This window comes from Sceloporus undulatus, chromosome 2 (genome assembly GCF_019175285.1).
Source record: "Sceloporus undulatus isolate JIND9_A2432 ecotype Alabama chromosome 2, SceUnd_v1.1, whole genome shotgun sequence".
Taxonomy (NCBI): Eukaryota; Metazoa; Chordata; class Lepidosauria; order Squamata; family Phrynosomatidae; genus Sceloporus; species Sceloporus undulatus.
This window is the reverse complement of record NC_056523.1, coordinates 98,844,350-98,861,822: the sequence shown is the minus strand read 5'-3', so window position 1 is coordinate 98,861,822 and position 17,473 is coordinate 98,844,350. Positions and strand designations below refer to the sequence as shown.

Below are 17,473 nucleotides of genomic sequence, written 5' to 3'. Positions count from 1 at the left end.
CCTTTTCTCCTCCTCCTGGGCTGGGCGCTGGGGCCCGGCGAGCCGTCGCACGGAGCAGGGCGAGAGCAGTCGCAGCCATGGCCCAGCCGGGGAGACCCGCCGCCGCCTTCGCCAGCAGCAGCCACAACGGGGCCGGCAGGAAGGAGCAGCAGCCGCCGCCGCCCTACAGCAACGGTGAGTCCCTCCCTCCCGCCCGCCTGCTGCCCGCCTGCCTGCCTGCCTGCCTGGCTGGCTGGCTACCTCTTCCCTGGTGAGGGAAGGAGGGCCCTGCTCTTGGGCGGTCTTCAGGGTTTTGGGGGCTTCGTGGCGCCCTGGAACTCGGCAGAGCCAGCGTGGCCTGGTGGCTTGAGGCTTGGACTCCAGGACTCTAGGGACCTGGCTTCGAATCCTAGCTAGGTCTCTTTGTAGCTCCAAAGCACACTGCAGACACAGTCCACTTTGAGGCCGCTTTAAGTGCCCTGGCTGACTGCTGGGGAATCTTGGGGATTGTGGTTTTGTTGTGGCACCAGAGTATGTTAAATGCCTCACATAAACTACCCTTCCCAGGATTCCCCAGCACTGAGCCAGTGCAGTTAAACCAGTCTCAGACTGGATTAGCACTCATCCCCTTTCAGCTTAGGACTGCTTTAACTGCCCTGGCTCAGTGCTATGGAATCCTGGGAAGGGAAGTTTTTGTGAGACATTCAGCCTGCTCTGGTGCCACTGTCAACTACAGTTCCCAGGATTCCCCAGCACTGAGCCTGCGGCTTCAAACTGAAAGGTGAACGAGAGAGCAGAAGTCTGGAACAGAGAGGTTAAGACCACCACAGGATCAGCCAAGGTCCAAAACACATTGCTGAAATAGTACAGTTTGGGACTGCTTTAACTGCCCTGGCTCAGTGCTAGGGAATCCTGGGAATTGTAGTTTGTTGTGGCACCAGAGCTCTCTGACAGAGAAGGCTGCATGTCTGACAAAACTACAGTTCCCAGAATTCCCCAGCAGTTAAAGCGGTCTCAGACTGGATTTCATTCTGCAGTAATGTGTTTTTGACCCAAATCTGTGGTTCCCTTTCCCAGTTGGGTGTGTGTTAGTTTGCCTTCTTCAGGGTTTTTCCCCCATATAGGGCGACCCTCAGGCAGCGGACCTACTGTGAGGTTTCCTTGCATGGTGACTAGCTATGTCCTCACCGCAAAGGAGGACCAGGCACCAAAAATGGAGGACCTTAGAAAGGAAAACTGGAGGACATTGGCCAAATATAAAAAGCTGAAAACACTCATATAAGTGGAAATCCATGCTTCTTAGTCATGCCCCAAATGGAGGACGTTTTGGAATTCCTCCTGGACAGAAGAAGGCAGAGATGTAGGAGATGTTTGGTGAAAGGAGGACCTCTGGTCACCCTGGTTTTCTTGGCAAGTTTCTGTGGGGTGGGTTAGGCATGATCTTCCCCCTGAGGAGGCTGAGAAAGTGTGATTTGCCCAAGGTCACTCACAGGGTTTCATGGCTGAGTGGGGATTCAAACCCTGGCTCTCCAAAGTTATAGTCTGATGCTCAAACCACTCCGCCACGCTGGCTGTAAACAGGAGGACTGCACTCAGTGTTCACCAGTGTCAAATGACAGCCACATGCACATAGCCTACCATCACCATAACTAAAGCTGGAGAAACAGGAGAGGAAGGACAAGTGGGGTTTCCGACAGGCAATGGGGAGAAAGCCAGGGAAGGTTCCTGAGTGAATTTATATATGTATATGTCTTGGGGGGTGGGAGACAGCTGACAAGCCTACAGTACGTGGCATAGTGGTTTGGCCAGGGTTCGAATCCCTGCTCACCATGGAATGCCACTGGGTGACCTGGGGCAAGACACACCCTCTCAGCCCCAGAGGATGGCAGTGGTAAAGATTTGAACAAATCTTGCCAAGAAAACCCCGTATGGGTTGACATAAGTCAGAAATGGCTTGAAGGGACACAACAACAACAATAGTATGCCTAGAACTTAAGGGCAAAGGAAAAAGTGCAGAGTGACTGTTCCCTGGAGCTTATGGATCATGTGCCCTTTTGGGCTAGCATTCCAGCTGGGCAATTAAGGTTTGCATGATGTGGCTTTTTCAGAGAGTGCAGTGTGGTCTAATGGTTAGAGTGTTAGGCTGGGAAGTTTAGGCAAGCTCCCCTAACTGTCCAGAAATTGCACTCCCTGAGAGATGGGAAGCTATAATTCATTTCAGGGTTAAAGTCTGGCCTTAGACATGTATCCAAGGGTGTATCTACACTGTAAAAATTATGTGCCGTGGTTTGACAAAATTTTAACTGCCATGGCACCTTCCTATAGAATCCTGGGATTTGTAATTTTGTGAGGAACAAGCATGCTTTGACAAAGAGCTAAAGACCTTGTGAAACTACATCCGAGGATTCCATAGGATGGAACTACAGCACTTAAAGTGCTCTCAAACTGCATTGTTTCTACAGTGTAGATGGACCCCAAGAAAATGCAAGGGATATTTTTGTCTTCTTGGTTCTTTTACTGAAGGGACTAGCTGAATGGGACAACACAGTGAGTATGTGAGTTTGGTTTCATAATGTGTGCTACTCAAACTGGTGGTCCTTGGACCAGTGCTGGTCCACAAATGGCTGGCTGACTGGCTTCCTGCCTGCTGAGAGATTCAAAGAAAGAAACACATATTGCCATTGGATACAAACATGGTGCTGGTCCCTAGCACATAAGGATAACGAAGTGTTGGCCTTCAACATCACATAGCCCTATATCATAAATGCAATAGCTACTCTCCACACATAGTAGTTTAAAACATCTGCTTTTTATAGGGATAAGGCTCATGTGCATCTTGAAAGCAGGGGGATTTAGTTCTGGCCGTTGTTTGCACTAAGATGCAGGCACCTAGAAATCGGTCTGCAGGAAGTGGCTGGCTTGCAAGGAAGAGCTCAAACTGAAAAATGGACATGAGTAAAGGGTTAGGCATCTTCTTCCCCCGCTGCTCCTTTTGTACTGCTTTCAATAACAAACATCCAAAAGGACACATAAGAGAATTCACAATCAACAACAAAATGAGCTTTAAAACTGAAAATTCACAATAAATCAATTTATTATATGGAACAAGGATAAGGTAAGGTAAAGATAGTTTGAGAATCATATGCATTCATTTGAGCTCATTAAGGGAAAGGCAAGGTATTTTTGTGTGCTTTCAAGTCATATCTGACTTATGGCGACCCTAAGATGCACATATCCCAGGATTTTCATAGCAGAATTTATTCAGGTGGTCTGAGGATGAGAATGTGACTTGCCCAAGAGTTTACATGGCCAAGCAGGAAATCAGACCGTGGTCTCCCAGTGTCCAGCACTACATCATGATGGCTCTCATTTAGGCAGGGTATAAACACAATGAATATGAAGCAGTCATTCTTAAGAAAGCACTGACATTGCAGGGGGGGAATCACATATAGAATAGATAAGGGTTTTTCTTGTTTTCTTCAAAGAAAAGAAGCTAGTCAATGAAGCTAGTTGTAAAGAAACTAGTGGATTGTGACTAAAATCTGCTGGTGTGAGAGTCTGATACATAAGTATAGCATAGGCCCTATTTTATCTGGCTGATTGCTTAATTCTTCTTCGGAATGAAGTCAAAGCTGTCACCTGAGACTGGGTGGAGAACTGCATGAACTATGCCCCTTCACCCACGTGTACACCTACAAGTGTTTCTGGGTGATGCAAAGAAGCAAGCAATCTTTAATTCTGGCTCATTGTGCTATTGACTGACAGAAAGCTATTGCTGTATTCTATAGAGTGTATCCCAGTTTTAAGAATTTTAATGTCAAAAAGCGTGTTAAGGAAAAGAAATAAGTTTCTTTCCTGATTTTACCAATTGCCATTACAAGACCTATGAGATTGGGCACAGGGTTCTGTTCTTTACTAGCTGTGTCCTTATGATCACCTACAACTTTGTAAACCATGGCTTATGAAGCCATAACACAAATACACATGGCCTCTTTATCCCTTCCCCCTTCTACTACACACTGGCTCCAGGGAACAGATCCTGAGCGACAGTGGGACCTCTAGCTTAATGTCAGCTATCCTGTTTTTTTAACTGCCATTAAGCAGTTAAATTAGATTAAATGGGAAAGTCTGTCTTAATGTGTGTGTATGTGCACCTTCAATCTTTTCCATTGTATGGTGAGTGTAATAGGATCATTGTGCTGAAACAACTGCGTGATGGCAGAAGGGCAGAGTCAAAGAGGAGCAAGAATCTGCATAAGGTCATCCCTGGTTTTTGAAGATATGGAAGGTTGTTTTAACATGGCGTGTGTGTAGCAGCAGGATGCCGCAAATATCTGTATTGGGTCAATTTGAAAATATATCAAGAAGCCCTCCTATTGAAGCTAAGGAGGTCTGCATTTTGGCAGTGCCTCATTGGAAGACTGCCTTGGAATTTGTCTTGAGCGCCTTTGCTCTGTAATGGAAGGCATGATATAAATGTAATACACAATAATAGTAGATCCTAACATGATGATCTTATTCTTCAAATCAGTACGTAGCACTTTTGAGCCTAACTGAAAGTGGCAGCATGAGCTTTCATAGACTTCAGTCTACTTCCTCAGATGCATTGGATAATAAGACTCAAGAAATTTGTTTTTAAGTAGTTTACTGAATAGTCTTTGAAATGTACGTTCTTTGTTATTTTTAAAAAGTTTTAAAATACTTGAATAGGTGAAGAAAATGTGGATAATAGCCTATCTTTACCTAATTGGAACAATCATGTCAGCAAAAAGCTGGCTTTTTCACCACAGCAGAGGGTTTGTGGCATTCCTGCAGCATGCAGCGCATGTGGGTAGTCAGGCGGCGTGACGCCGGCTTGGGGTGGCGTCAGAATATGTGGCATCTAAATGTGCACTCTGACACCAACCCCAAGCTGGAGCAAAGGAGCTATCTGTTTTGCCCCTTAATCACCTTTTGGTTTTAGTTTGTGTAAGTGGCACTATAATTGTCATTTGTAACATGGAGAGGATCTTGAAATCTTGCTGAGAAGTGTGCATCTTAAACTTATTTAAATATTATTAAAATATGGTTTTATAAAATATAATTCAGCTTTTATTTGTCTCAAGAAAGTTTTAATAGTGTTTGAGTATATCCCACTCTATATTGAATGTGGCTTGTGTATTACCAATTTCTTAAATGACTTTTATAGCATAAAGAGAGCCCTTATTCTGAAGAATTTACTCAGCATAGAATGTAGGGGCAGATAGTAGGCTGTCATTTGGAATAAGAAGGCAGTTTTGTTTAAAATGCACAGTTATGAATTAATGGATTACTTAAACATGATTGTATGAAGATGGAATAAAAAAGACATTTTAGAGCAAGACTAAAGGGGAAAATTAAGACAGTGTCCTGTTGCATACACCATAGGGATTTATGGTTTTCTGTTCTGTAAATGACCCATGAGTTTGAACACACTGGCTTCTCCTTTCCTCTTTTATACCTATGGAAGAGGAGAGAAGGTTTCATGTTGCATTCTAAATCACAGTTTCAGATCCTGGCATCTTCAGTAACATGTATTTTTGGCATGCCAGCATGGTGTAAACAGCAAGCATAGTGTAGTAGTTTGAGTGTTGGACTACAACCCTCAACAGGGTTTGAATTCCCACTTGTATAAGGTCACCTAGTGGGTTTCCATAACCAAGTTGCACCCTCTCAGCCTCGGAGGCAAAGGAAACTCCACTCTGAACAAATCTTGCAAAGTTGGAACTGGCTTGAAGGCACGCAGCAACAACAATGCTTACACGGCTTTGACTTTGAAAGTCCTGTGATCACTTCTTTATAGAGTGAAGAAAGCATTCAAGTTTTTATTTTTGTATCAAACGAGACAACCTCAATACTTGTATAATAAATTGATGTAGTATGTGCTTCTAGTGGAATGAGTACAGCAGAGTATTGGTGTGGTGCTAAGATTTCAGAACTGAGTGAAGGCAACTGTCTTCACCAGAGCCTGAAAATAACCAGTTGCTTATAATTAATCTCCTTTTAGTAATCAAGGCATGATTATAGTATGATTGTGTTACAATAATCATAACGTAATAATTTTGCATTTAGATTAATTTCTAGTTATAGAGTGGATGCATTCTGGTTATTTAGGTGTGTTTTGTAACATAAGCCAGTGGCTTGAAGCATTCCATTTTGCTTTTTAAAACAACTGAAGACAACTCTTTTAGCTCCTTTTGAAGAATGAAGAGTCCATGGCCTGTTACAGACAGCCAAAATAAAGCTGCTTCGAGTTACAGTAGAGGTATGGTGTTTCAATGATGCATGCGTCCTAAGAGTCCAGAAGTCGCACCAAAGCCATCCTCCAGTCCTTAGGGCTGGAACGTGGCTTTGGTGTGGCTTCTGGACTCTTAGGACGCGTGCATCATTGAAACACCATACCTCTACTGTAACTCGAAGCAGCTTTATTTTGGCTGTCTGTAACAGGCCCATATCAACTTAACAGGTTGTAGCCAGAATGGTAACACAGTACTTTGGAACTACTATAACAAATGTTCAAAAGTAACATTCAAAGAACATGGCCACATAGCCTGAAAAGCCCACAAAAACTATGAATGCCAGCCATGAAAACCTTCGACTTCAATAACATTCTAAGCATTGATATCCTAATATTGTGATGAAGTGGATAGTCTTGATTTACCAAAGTTATGTGCTTAACCTTTTAGCAATAGCAATGTGTAAGTGACTTTGTGCAAGTCACCAAGATGGGTACTAATTTTAGTGACCTATGGAAGGATGCAAGGCTGAGTGGACCTTGGAGTCCCTGGGATCGAACTCACAACCTTGTAGCTATAAATGGCTGCAGTATAGATATTTAACCACTGTGCCACCAGGGCTCCCTAACTTACTTATTTTAGTCAGTCTCTCTGCCAAATTATGTCCCCTTTGAATTTATATAACAAACTGCCATTCTGACGTTCCCTCTTCATTTATCTTTTTCTAGTGATCTTTTTGTTTATTCCCACGTAGGATTCCACTGGGCTTACCATTGGTAACATATTTCTCTCATTCTAGATCATAAGTAGGTGCTTGCAAATGGGAGGCAGTTTTTGTCCATGGATTGCTACTTTCAGTCAACTTGTGGCCGCAAATGATGGCTTAGGCTGAGGTAGGTGAGGTTTTGGAGAGTGGGAAAAGGTTAAAGGTCACATCTGCTGGCAGTTGCTGGTGATCTGGCACACTTTGGGGGCAGAAAATCATGCCAGCTTTTTAAAAAAAATGTGGGAGTTGGATTACTGGAAAAATTCACAGGCTGCAAAGGTAGGTTTGTGGATCTGTATGCAACCCAATAGCAGCTTCATTTATTAACTGCTTCATACCACTTTAAGCAGTCCCTTAGCAGTTTAAAACTGTAAGCTAATTGCTCCCATCAGGCCGAGTACTCATTTATTTATTTATTTATATTTTATTTTTATCCTGCCTTTCTCCCAAAATGGGACCCAAGGTGGTGAACATATATAAACATAACAGTTAAAATTGTACAATTAAACTCATAAAAATATAAAAATTACAAATATAAAATTTTAAAACATAGAAAGTTAAAATTAAACAGTCCAAGTCCAACCCTCTTATCTCCCAATAAAACCAAGCCTGCCAGATGTCAAAAGGCCTGTTTAAATAAAAATGTCTTTGCCTGCCTATGAAATGCCAGCAGTGTGGGGGCCAGCCTAGTCTCCCGTGGAAGGGAGTTCCACAGGGAAGGAGCAGCCACTGAGAAGGCTCTCTCTTGGGTCTTCACCAGGCAAGCCTGGGATGGTGGTGGGACCAAGAGAAAGCCTTCTCCTGAAGATCTTAGGCCTCTAAGTGGTTCATATGGGGAGTTACGGTCTTTCAAATAGTCTCGACCTAAGCGGTATAGGGCTTTATTGGTCATAACCAGCACTTTGAATTGTGCTCGGAAACAAACCGGTAGCCAGTGAAGCTGTTTCAATACAGGAGTTATACGCTCCCTGTAACTGGCTCGTTTTAGCGACCTCGGAAGGATGCAAGGCTGAGTCAACGCTGAGCCCCTGGCTGGTACTGAACTTGCAACCTTGTGGTTTGTGAGTGGCTGCAGTACAGGCATTTAACCACTGCACCACCAGAGCTCCTGGACAGGGACTGTACACTGGACCCTTGTTATGCGCTGGGGTTTGGTTCCAGGATCCCCTGTGGATAACAAAATCCGTGTATGCTCAAGATCCATTAAATATAATGGCAGAGCAAAATGTTGTCCCTTAAAAAAACTGAAAACCAAGGTTTGATATTTGAAATTTATACTTTTTAAGAGTATTTTCAAACCGTGGATGCTTGAATCAGTGTATAAGAAGGGCAGACTGTACTTCACTGCTGCTGAAGTTGCTCTCACTTATTTTGTCCTGTTTCCTGATTCAGCCTTTATGCTGGTTCCAACTAAGTTTTTCATCAGAGCTCTGTGCCACCATGTACATATGTCTGTTGTCATTCTTATACTGTATAGCGCACATTTGAATGACAAAATAAGGCAGGAAATCAGGGGAACCATGACTTCCCAGTTACTAGTGATGTGTCCCACTATAGTGTAATGAATAAGCTCATCTTCCTGCTGTTCCTAGGCTTTTGTGTCATCTGAACACATGCTTTATCCCTGTTCACCTGTAGCATGACAAAGACCCTTTCCGACACTTGTTTACTCATCTTTTGCTCCCTCTGTTGCATCTTTCCATTGCACTCTTGTTATGGAACAAGAATCCCTATCCTTTTGAATATATGTTCATATGCAGTTTGGGTTATGAGATTGGAAATTATAAGATCTTGTTCACTAGTTATTTTCCCCACCTTCTTTTCCCTTTTAAAAAATGTTTTGCTTAAAGTCGCTTACAAGATAGGAAAAATACAAAAACAGCAATTAACACCTATTTATAGCAAAGTGAAAGTAGTAGCAGAAACAAATAAACATAAATAATAACAAATAAATTAAGCAACAAATGATTTATCTACTGTTGCCTAATCTTGCATTGGCAAGTTCCACAGATTGCTTGTCCCTGCCAGCCAGGTTGTGCTTATGTTGTATTTGTCGTAGAAAAACATGTTGTCCAGATAGTTTAGCAAATTGACTACTCTATGGCAATTTGAAACATAAACTGAGTAGGTAAAACAGGCCTGTGTTCTTATTCCACTTCTTTTTCCTTTTTTTCATAATTAACATTGAGTTTAGCTCTGACCAGTTCTTCCTATTGTTCAGAAAAAAATACCTATGGCCTGGTACAGATGGGCCTGAAAGGGCAGGCTGGACTGCCTTTTGTTGCTGCGCAGCAAAAAAAGGAGCGCAAAAAGCGGCTTCTTTTTGCATCACCACAAGCTGCCTCCGGTGGCGCAAACACGTCACTGCTGCACTGCGGCATTTGGACGCAGCACAGCAGCGACGTCATCGCTGCACACGCTGTCTATACGGCATTGTGCAGCGATGACGTCCTAGTCACGTGCTAGGGTTGTGGGGCGTGTGGGTGCTCCACCCTGAGGCAACCCTAGCATATGACGAGGGCATCATTCAGGGCCCATCTGTACTGGGCCTTAATTTCCTGAAGGGATAATATATTTGTTATTTCTTGTAAGGACTAGCTCTAAGCAGTTCTAGGCATTTTTATAAAACAGAAGTTAATTAAGTATACTCCTTTGAACACTCATATATCTAAAGTTACATTGGATTATTTATTAATTATGCATAATTGATATTTTGGTATCCATACAGTTAAACAAATAAACATTTGTCTTTTTCAGAATTTAATTTTCATGTAATGGGAACTTGAAAAATGTAAAGACTAAAAGCTGATTCGCTTCTAAAAATTCTTGTAGGGGTTAGTTATAGCAGTAAGCAGATTGTCCTGTTTTTAAAATTCTTCATCAGTTGTGCTCAAAGCCTTATTGGGCCTAAATCTAAGTGCAACAGTGTTTGCTGAAACTGAATTAACACAAAATATTTTTTTTAGACTTATACTTTCCTCTTCCTGTTTCCTGAGGTATGCCAACTTTCTGCAAACCCAACACAGCTAAGACTCCACTCTTCCCCTTTAAAGATGTACAGTAGTTGTGTTAGCATCTTTTCAGACAACTAAATTACTATGTGTGCATGTGCCTCCAAGTCACTTGTTGGCTTATAGTGGCCCCATGAATTTAATAAAAAAAATTAGACCATTGGACTTGAAGGCACAAGTCCGCACACATTTGCAGCAGTAGACAAACTGAAGATACTGCTTATTACTAGTTGTTCCACAGCTACAAGTGTTAGGGATAAATATTCCACCAGCTGATAAAAAGACATGGCAATTGGTTAAATCTACAAAAAACAGGTGTTGTTGTTTTTTTAAAAAATGAAAACAAGTAGGTTACATATAGTGCTGTACTTTTTGCCTTGACATTGGCTCAAGCATGATTAAAGTGTAAGTCTTATATCTTTGCCACTTGAATCAGTATAATGATATTTGAAGTGGTTCTTCTTCAATTGGAATACAATAGTTCCTGCAGCTATTTACTGTATTCTGTTGCCTGTTAACTGCAGCTATCCTGTGTTATTTTATGCTTGCATTTGTTTGTACAGTGGTGCCTCGGGTTACGAAATTAATTCGTTCCGCGGCTAATTTCGTAACCCGAAAAGCCTTCGTAAGCCGAAAACCCATAGGCGCTAATGGGGAAAAAAGCCGCGGCTCTGCCGCGGCTCCATTTAAAACAGCGCCGGAGTTTTTTCGTAACCCGAAAAAACTTTCGTAACCCGAAACAATAAATCCCTATGGGATTTATTCGTATCCCGAAAAATTCGTAAGCTGGGTATTTCGTATCCCGAGGTACCACTGTAGCTTCAGTTAGGGCCTGTGGTGGAAAGAAAGTTCAATGTGGTACTTTTCCTTGGATCTTGGCAACACAAAGCAGGGCTGGACAGGATGGAGGAGATGTATTCTGATAGTGTTTGTTTTTCTCTTTAATGCTTCAGAGTTTTCTGGATGTGATCAGATTTATGATATGTGGGGGAGTGGTGGAAGGATTGCTTAATACTTTCATAGCAGGCCAGCTTTCTCTTTTGGGAGAAATATCTTTGTGAGAAGGAGGCAGTTTTTGTTAGGGAATAGTCCTTGTTCGTTTGTTTAGCATTTTTATACCCTGCTCTTCAGCCATAAAGGCTCTCAGAGTGGTTTACAGATTACTAATTTGACAATTCCCTGCCCTCAGGTTTACACTTGGGTTACAACTTTGTAATTACAAGTGCCATTGTAGGCACTTGTATGAGTCAGTCTTATCCATACAAATCTGTAAGCCAGTAACCACTATCCAAGCCACATTACTACTGACAAATATTTCCCCTTTCTGCTGTTGGTACAAGTTTCAAATGTCATATGCTGGTTGCCCTGGAGGTTAAATATGCCCAATTTTCTGCTTCATATATTTCCTGTGATGTTAGTACTATCGTGTGTGCATTGAAGGTGCTTCTGCTCAATTTGTGGCTATTTCTCTCATTCTCCTGACCTAATTATCCTAAAGGCACCAGATCCTGTCTCATCTTGGAATCTAATCAGAGTCAGCCCTGGTTAATATTTGGATGGGAGACCAGGTGCTAAAGGCTATATTTCAGAGGAGGGAATTGGTAAAACCACCTCTGAATGTTCCTTGCCTTGAGAAAATTATGAAATTCATGGAGTCATCATAAATCGACAGGTAACATGAAGGTGCACACATGTACTTTCTCCATTCCTCTCCATCCCAAATGCTAAGACTTTACTAAGTGTCCTCATTTCTTCAGAAAAGGCTTTTTAAGTTATTATAGTGTAGACTGTAGAGAGCTAGAAATTCCTTTGTTCAACATCAGAAACAACACATTCTTAAACATCTTCATTTTTTTATTACAGAATTCTTCCCAATAGTGAACAATATTACGGGGAGCTTTCAATAGTTTCATTGCTTGTTCCAGTGGTTTTACCCAGCTCAGTCCAGGCAAATTTCTGTTTCTGAGATATGACTTCATGTTGCTCTATGGAAAGAATTACATTTTTCAGTATTTATTCACAGAAATTCTTTCGCCTTTCAGGTCCTATACAAAGCCCATTGATGAATTCATCACACTTAGCAGATGGACAGGGATATAATTCTGCAGTCCCAAGCATATATACACAGCAAATGGCAACAAAGAATCCCCTGCAGACATCCCCTGGACTGTATAACTATGGAGCATCTCAGAATATCCCACCTTTTAGTAATTATCAGGGACCTGGCCAGACTCTTATTAGAACACCTATTGGACCTTCTTCTATGGCAGCAGCACAACCAGGACCTGTAGCCCAGATTCCTCCTGTTCTGCAGAACTCAGCTGCTGCGTCAACCTCTGCTGGTAGTTTTCATTCTGGAGTGAATCTCCCAGCACATTCACACTGGCAATATGGGCAAACTCCTTTAAACCAACCAACTGTGGTCTCTCAAGCAAACCATTTTGCTCACACAGCAGCAACCCAGTCATTGTTATCATCACCAGGAAATACAAATATACCAACAAGTTATGTTTCTTCATCTGGAGGCCCTCCAATTCAAAACAGCTATACGAAGCCAGGTAAGAAAAGTAACTCTTCTACTTTACTTTATTCTCCACCCCCTTTTTTTGCACCAGAGTTGTAAAGAATCCTGATAATAACTCTTCTCTTAATTTCAAGAGCTCAGCCCTCAGAATTGTCATGTACATACAGTAAGTTTTGAAAGTGTAATAGTAAAGGTCTTTGTGCATGTTATATATACTGATCTTTTGGAATTTGTTACAGAACATGGGGAAAACATCAACTAAAGAAAAATTAAGAACAATATTAAGTCAATGTCAAGTAAACTGTGGTTTAATAGAGTTTGATTTAAACAATTCAGTTAATTGTTTGTACTTGGCTTGTAGTGTAGCCTTCACCACCCTAGTGTTCTCTAAATGTCTCAGACTACTTCTTTGATAGTCCTCCAGCTGGAATTTATTTTAACCATAATCCATTTCTCGCATAACAAAAGTAGAGTGAAACTGAATTCTATTTTAGTTCTCCTCCTGTCCATTTGAAAGAAGGGGAAAAGAGCATATAGGCCTGAGGATTCGCTCGGGCTTCAGGACATGTCATTGTTACAGGTGGCCATTGTCATCTTTTAGTAGAAGTACCTGTATCCTACTGCTCATCTGTGGAAATGACACTGGCTTAATGGTTAAGTCAAGTGAATTTGTAGGTAAGTAGCATACAGCTAACTGTGAAGCATGGAAGAGTAAAGCATTTCTCACACATTACTTAGGTAGATTGAATATACAAACAAAGTGATGGTTGTCTATATTGTGATGGAGAGATGGTTGTTACCCATAATTCTCGTTTGTGTAAAAGAATATGATCCCTTTGGGAAAGTATTGCTAAAGTACAAAGATTTGGAACACAGTTCAGGCATCAAAATATACCCTGACAAATATTTCTCAGCTTCCCTCCCTTAATAAATAGGAGCCAGCATGGCATAGTGGTTTGAGCTTTGGGCTCTGACTTTGAAGACCAGGGTTCAAATTCCCCACTTGGCCATGGAAACCCACTGGCTGACTTTGAGGAAGTCTTACATACACAAACTCAGAAACTCCCATATGTTTGCCTTAGGGTTGCCATAAGTCAGAAATGACTTGAAGGCACACAACAACAATAACTACTACTGTTACTCTCTTAAATAGGAACATAGTTTAGCTAGTCATTAACCATTACTAATTTATTAAAATGTCCTGGTGATGCACACTTGAAACAGTGCACATTTGAGGGAATGTAATTTCAAGACTTACTTGTCTTACTATAGATAAGTGCAATGTCTGTTGTTGCTATTGTTAGAAAATGTGGAGAGGGAGTAGAAATATTTTGTTCCTGCTACAGCATAACGTATTTGTGTCCAGTGATATTGGGGCTTGTCAAATGGATGGATTTACCCCATGTATAGTGCTGTCTACAAAATGAGGTGGTTGTGTTTGTATGGAGCAAAACTAATTGTACCACACTTCACGACTTAAGTAGCCTAATGTATGTTTAATGCTAGGTGAAAGTACTGCAGAATGAATGAGTTACAGGTGAATTTGCCATCGGTCTGATTTAGTAACTGTATGGTCTATATATGATCCTATGTATCCCATACGATTATGTTTAATGAAGTCTTACATGAAATATTTCATATTTCTATACTTTCCTTAGCTCACCCTTTAAAATATAGTTTACCACTGTTCAGTATTTTGTTTGTTTGTTCCTTTCTTTATTTTTCAAATTAGGAGTAGCTACCCATCTTTATGATTTTCCCTATGATGTCAAAATCTAATATGTAGTACAATAATTTAAAAAATCAGAAACTTCTAGATCTCGAAGGATTCAACCTATGTTTCAGGGGGCATGCCTCTCTATGGTATGATAAAAACAAAATTAACAAAATCTTTGAACATCACTTTATCAGAAGATCAATTTTTGCAGTCTGAAAAAAAATCAAAATGACATTCTATCCAAAGATACCAGGATGGATATCCCCCGCAAGAGGCATTATTAGGCAGAACAAAAATAATCCACAGATGTTTAAGATATCGAGAAATAAACAACTATGGACAATACACAATAAGACTAATAAATGAAATTCTGGAGTTTGAATTTAAGAAACACTGGCTGATCTACAACCAACTATCAGAAAGATATAAGAAAGACAAAGAAAAGCTAAATTTTGAAATTAATAAATCTGAATTAGACAAGATCCTAGAAGAGAATACCTCTAAAGCTGTGGCAAAAATCTACAAAATATTATTCGAAAGATCACCAGAACAGGAGATCATCACAGGGACCATGATAAGCTGGGCAAAGAATATAGGCAGAAGCACTGATTTAGAAAGCTGGGAATTCTCTAGAAAAATAACGTTCCAGTTCACTAGATGTCAGAGCATCAGAGAAAACTATGTAAAAATAGCCTACAGATGGCACCCGATGCCACAAAAATTAGCCAAAATATACAAAAAGAAAGAAAACCACTGTTGGAAATGCGATTCAGTTAGCGGCAACTGGTATCACATGTGCTGGTTATGTTCCAAGATTAAAAGTTAGTAGGAAAATGTTCACAGGGAGATTAATACAATTTTTAATGTCTCTATTTACTAAATGTGACAAACAAAATCTCTGATGAAGAAGCAATTTTTTTTTAAAAAAATCATAAAACGATACTCTGTCTGATTGCAACTGCTAGAACACTCATAGAAAAAAATAGAAAACAAAGGAAATACCACAAATAGACGTATGGTTATTAAAATCCTTAGACAAAACAGAATTAGATAGACTTACTAGTGGCCTGTTACAGACTGCCAAAATAAAGCTGCTTCGGGTCTCTTTGGAGGTATGCTGTTTAAATGATGCATGGATCCTAAGAATCCGGAAGCTGCACCAAAGCTCCACTCCAGTGCTTAGGAATGGAGTGTGGCTTTGGCGCGACCTCCGGACTCGTAGGACCCATGCATCATTTAAACAGCATACCTCCAAAGAGACCCGAAGCAGCTTTATTTTGGCAGTCTGTAACAGGCCAGTGTGATTGAAAATAAACTGTTTAGATCATTTAATGTAGATTTGGAAACCCTACTAAAGTTTTGCAGAAAAAGATGGATATGACCCCCAGGTATATGACCTAAAACCGAGTAAAGTTCAAATCAGTGTAAAGTTTTGGGATAAGCTGAAGTAGGAAAACATACATATCTATCTATATATGTGTGAGTGCATATGTAAATACACATATATTCGGAAAGGGAACTGTGTATGCTGTTATTAACACTTGATGATCCAAGTAGATCAAGAGGAAATTACAAATGAAAGACAAATTATTTTGATAAACTTATTTGCTGTCAATTACAAAACACGAAATAACAGAATGAAAAGTAATAATTACCTTCTTGCAATATGATTTTTTATTCTTTGTATATGTACATAGTACTGTATATATATTTAATAAACGTTAATTAAAAATCTAATATGTAGTGAAAAAAAAGAGGTGCAAATGACTTTGGTGTTAATATGCAGATGGTACTGAATAATTAAGAAGGCATAATTAATTAAGTCCACCTGTCCAAGAACCTTATGTAAAAGAATATGCATGAAACTAAAAATTAATATGTATTCAAATTTGTATCTGTGCCAAAATAAAAACATTTGTACTTAAACTGCTTGTTCTCACAGCTCCTGTTCCTCTGCCTGTCAATCAGCTAACATACTCGCCAGTTAGACCTCCTTTAGGGCCCTCTCCAGTTGGAAGTACATCTTTTGCACAGCCTTCAGCTTCCCCAGCAGCTCCACCAGCAAGTGTTCCATCCCCAAACTCAGCAAATCTCCAAGAAGGTAAGGTTTGTTAAGGAAAGTTGCATAGTACAAGTTAGAAATACACTAAATACAATAACTGGGATAATAAAACTGTTTAAATTCTGATAATGTTATTGACAGAGGTGATAACAGTATTGGGCTAGCTAAGTAAATTAACACTTGTGGTTCAAATGAGGCACTCTGTTCAGAACCCAAATGAATAGAATTAAACTTGAATTTTCTAATTCAGCTATTGCTATTTTGCAGGAAAAATTCCCTTCTTCAGGTCAGGAGGAGAATGGTCTGGGAAATCAAACTTCCCCCTCTTGGATTCTGGACGTTACCATTAGTATTCATTGGGATATTTACCATACATAGTCTTGTATAAGGGGGGGGGGGGGGAGATGACAAAAAAATCTACCCCAGAAGGCTGGATCAACAGACACAGAAATGTGCTGTAATAGGGACCCAACACAAAGGTAGTGACTGGAGGCAGAGGACAGAAACCCCTCTTGATGTGGCAGGGTGTGAAAGAGTGCTCCCATCTCATCCTCACTTTCCTAAACGGGAGAAAAAAAGACAGCCCATCCTCCTTCCCATTTCACCTTCTTTATCAGTTTAAGCGGCATTCGGCAGTAATGTGGGGCACCCAGAGAATGCAGTGTGCCTGCCATTTTGGATGCTTGTGGTGGAGCAGAGGGACTTCCTGTATAAATCTCATGAGGCTAGGTGATCTCTCTGCAGAGAGGCTTGTATAGTAAACCCCAGTTAAAAATAACTGCTGCCACTTTGCTCCACCTCAAGCACCCAAAATGGTGGCCTGCCCATGGGCTGCTCCTTTTTGCGCCCTCCAAAGGGCAGCATAACTGTGGTGGCACAGCTTTATGATGTCCTTTCAGTGCGGCATCATGTGGAAGCAGCACCAGAGGGTCATCATGACACGTGCCATGTGGAGCAGCGTACGCCAAAATGATGCCCTGGGGCAGGGTTAGGGTGTCCAGCGTGCGGACGCTGCGCCCTAACTCTGCCCACAGGCCGGCACAAACTGCTGGTCTGTATCAGGCTATAGTCTTATCTATCTGGAATGTGGTCTTCCTCTTTTCCTCATGCCTTCTACCTTAACAATCATTATTGTTGTTTCTAGTGAGTCATGTCTTCTC

The 17,473-nt window shown here is 41.0% G+C and overlaps 1 protein-coding gene across 2 annotated transcripts in view; it reads left to right on the top strand.

Annotated features, from left to right (window-relative positions):
- Nucleotides 1–17,473, top strand: part of SEC24A (SEC24 homolog A, COPII coat complex component) — a 56,829-nt gene continuing 39,356 nt past the window's right edge. For both annotated transcript variants that reach the window (XM_042450006.1, XM_042450005.1), the window contains exons 1-3: nucleotides 1–174; nucleotides 12,053–12,568; nucleotides 16,194–16,352. In XM_042450006.1, the coding sequence (XP_042305940.1) occupies nucleotides 78–174; nucleotides 12,053–12,568; nucleotides 16,194–16,352 (772 nt within the window). In that variant the 5' untranslated portion in view covers nucleotides 1–77. The remainder of the gene's footprint in view (nucleotides 175–12,052; nucleotides 12,569–16,193; nucleotides 16,353–17,473) is intronic.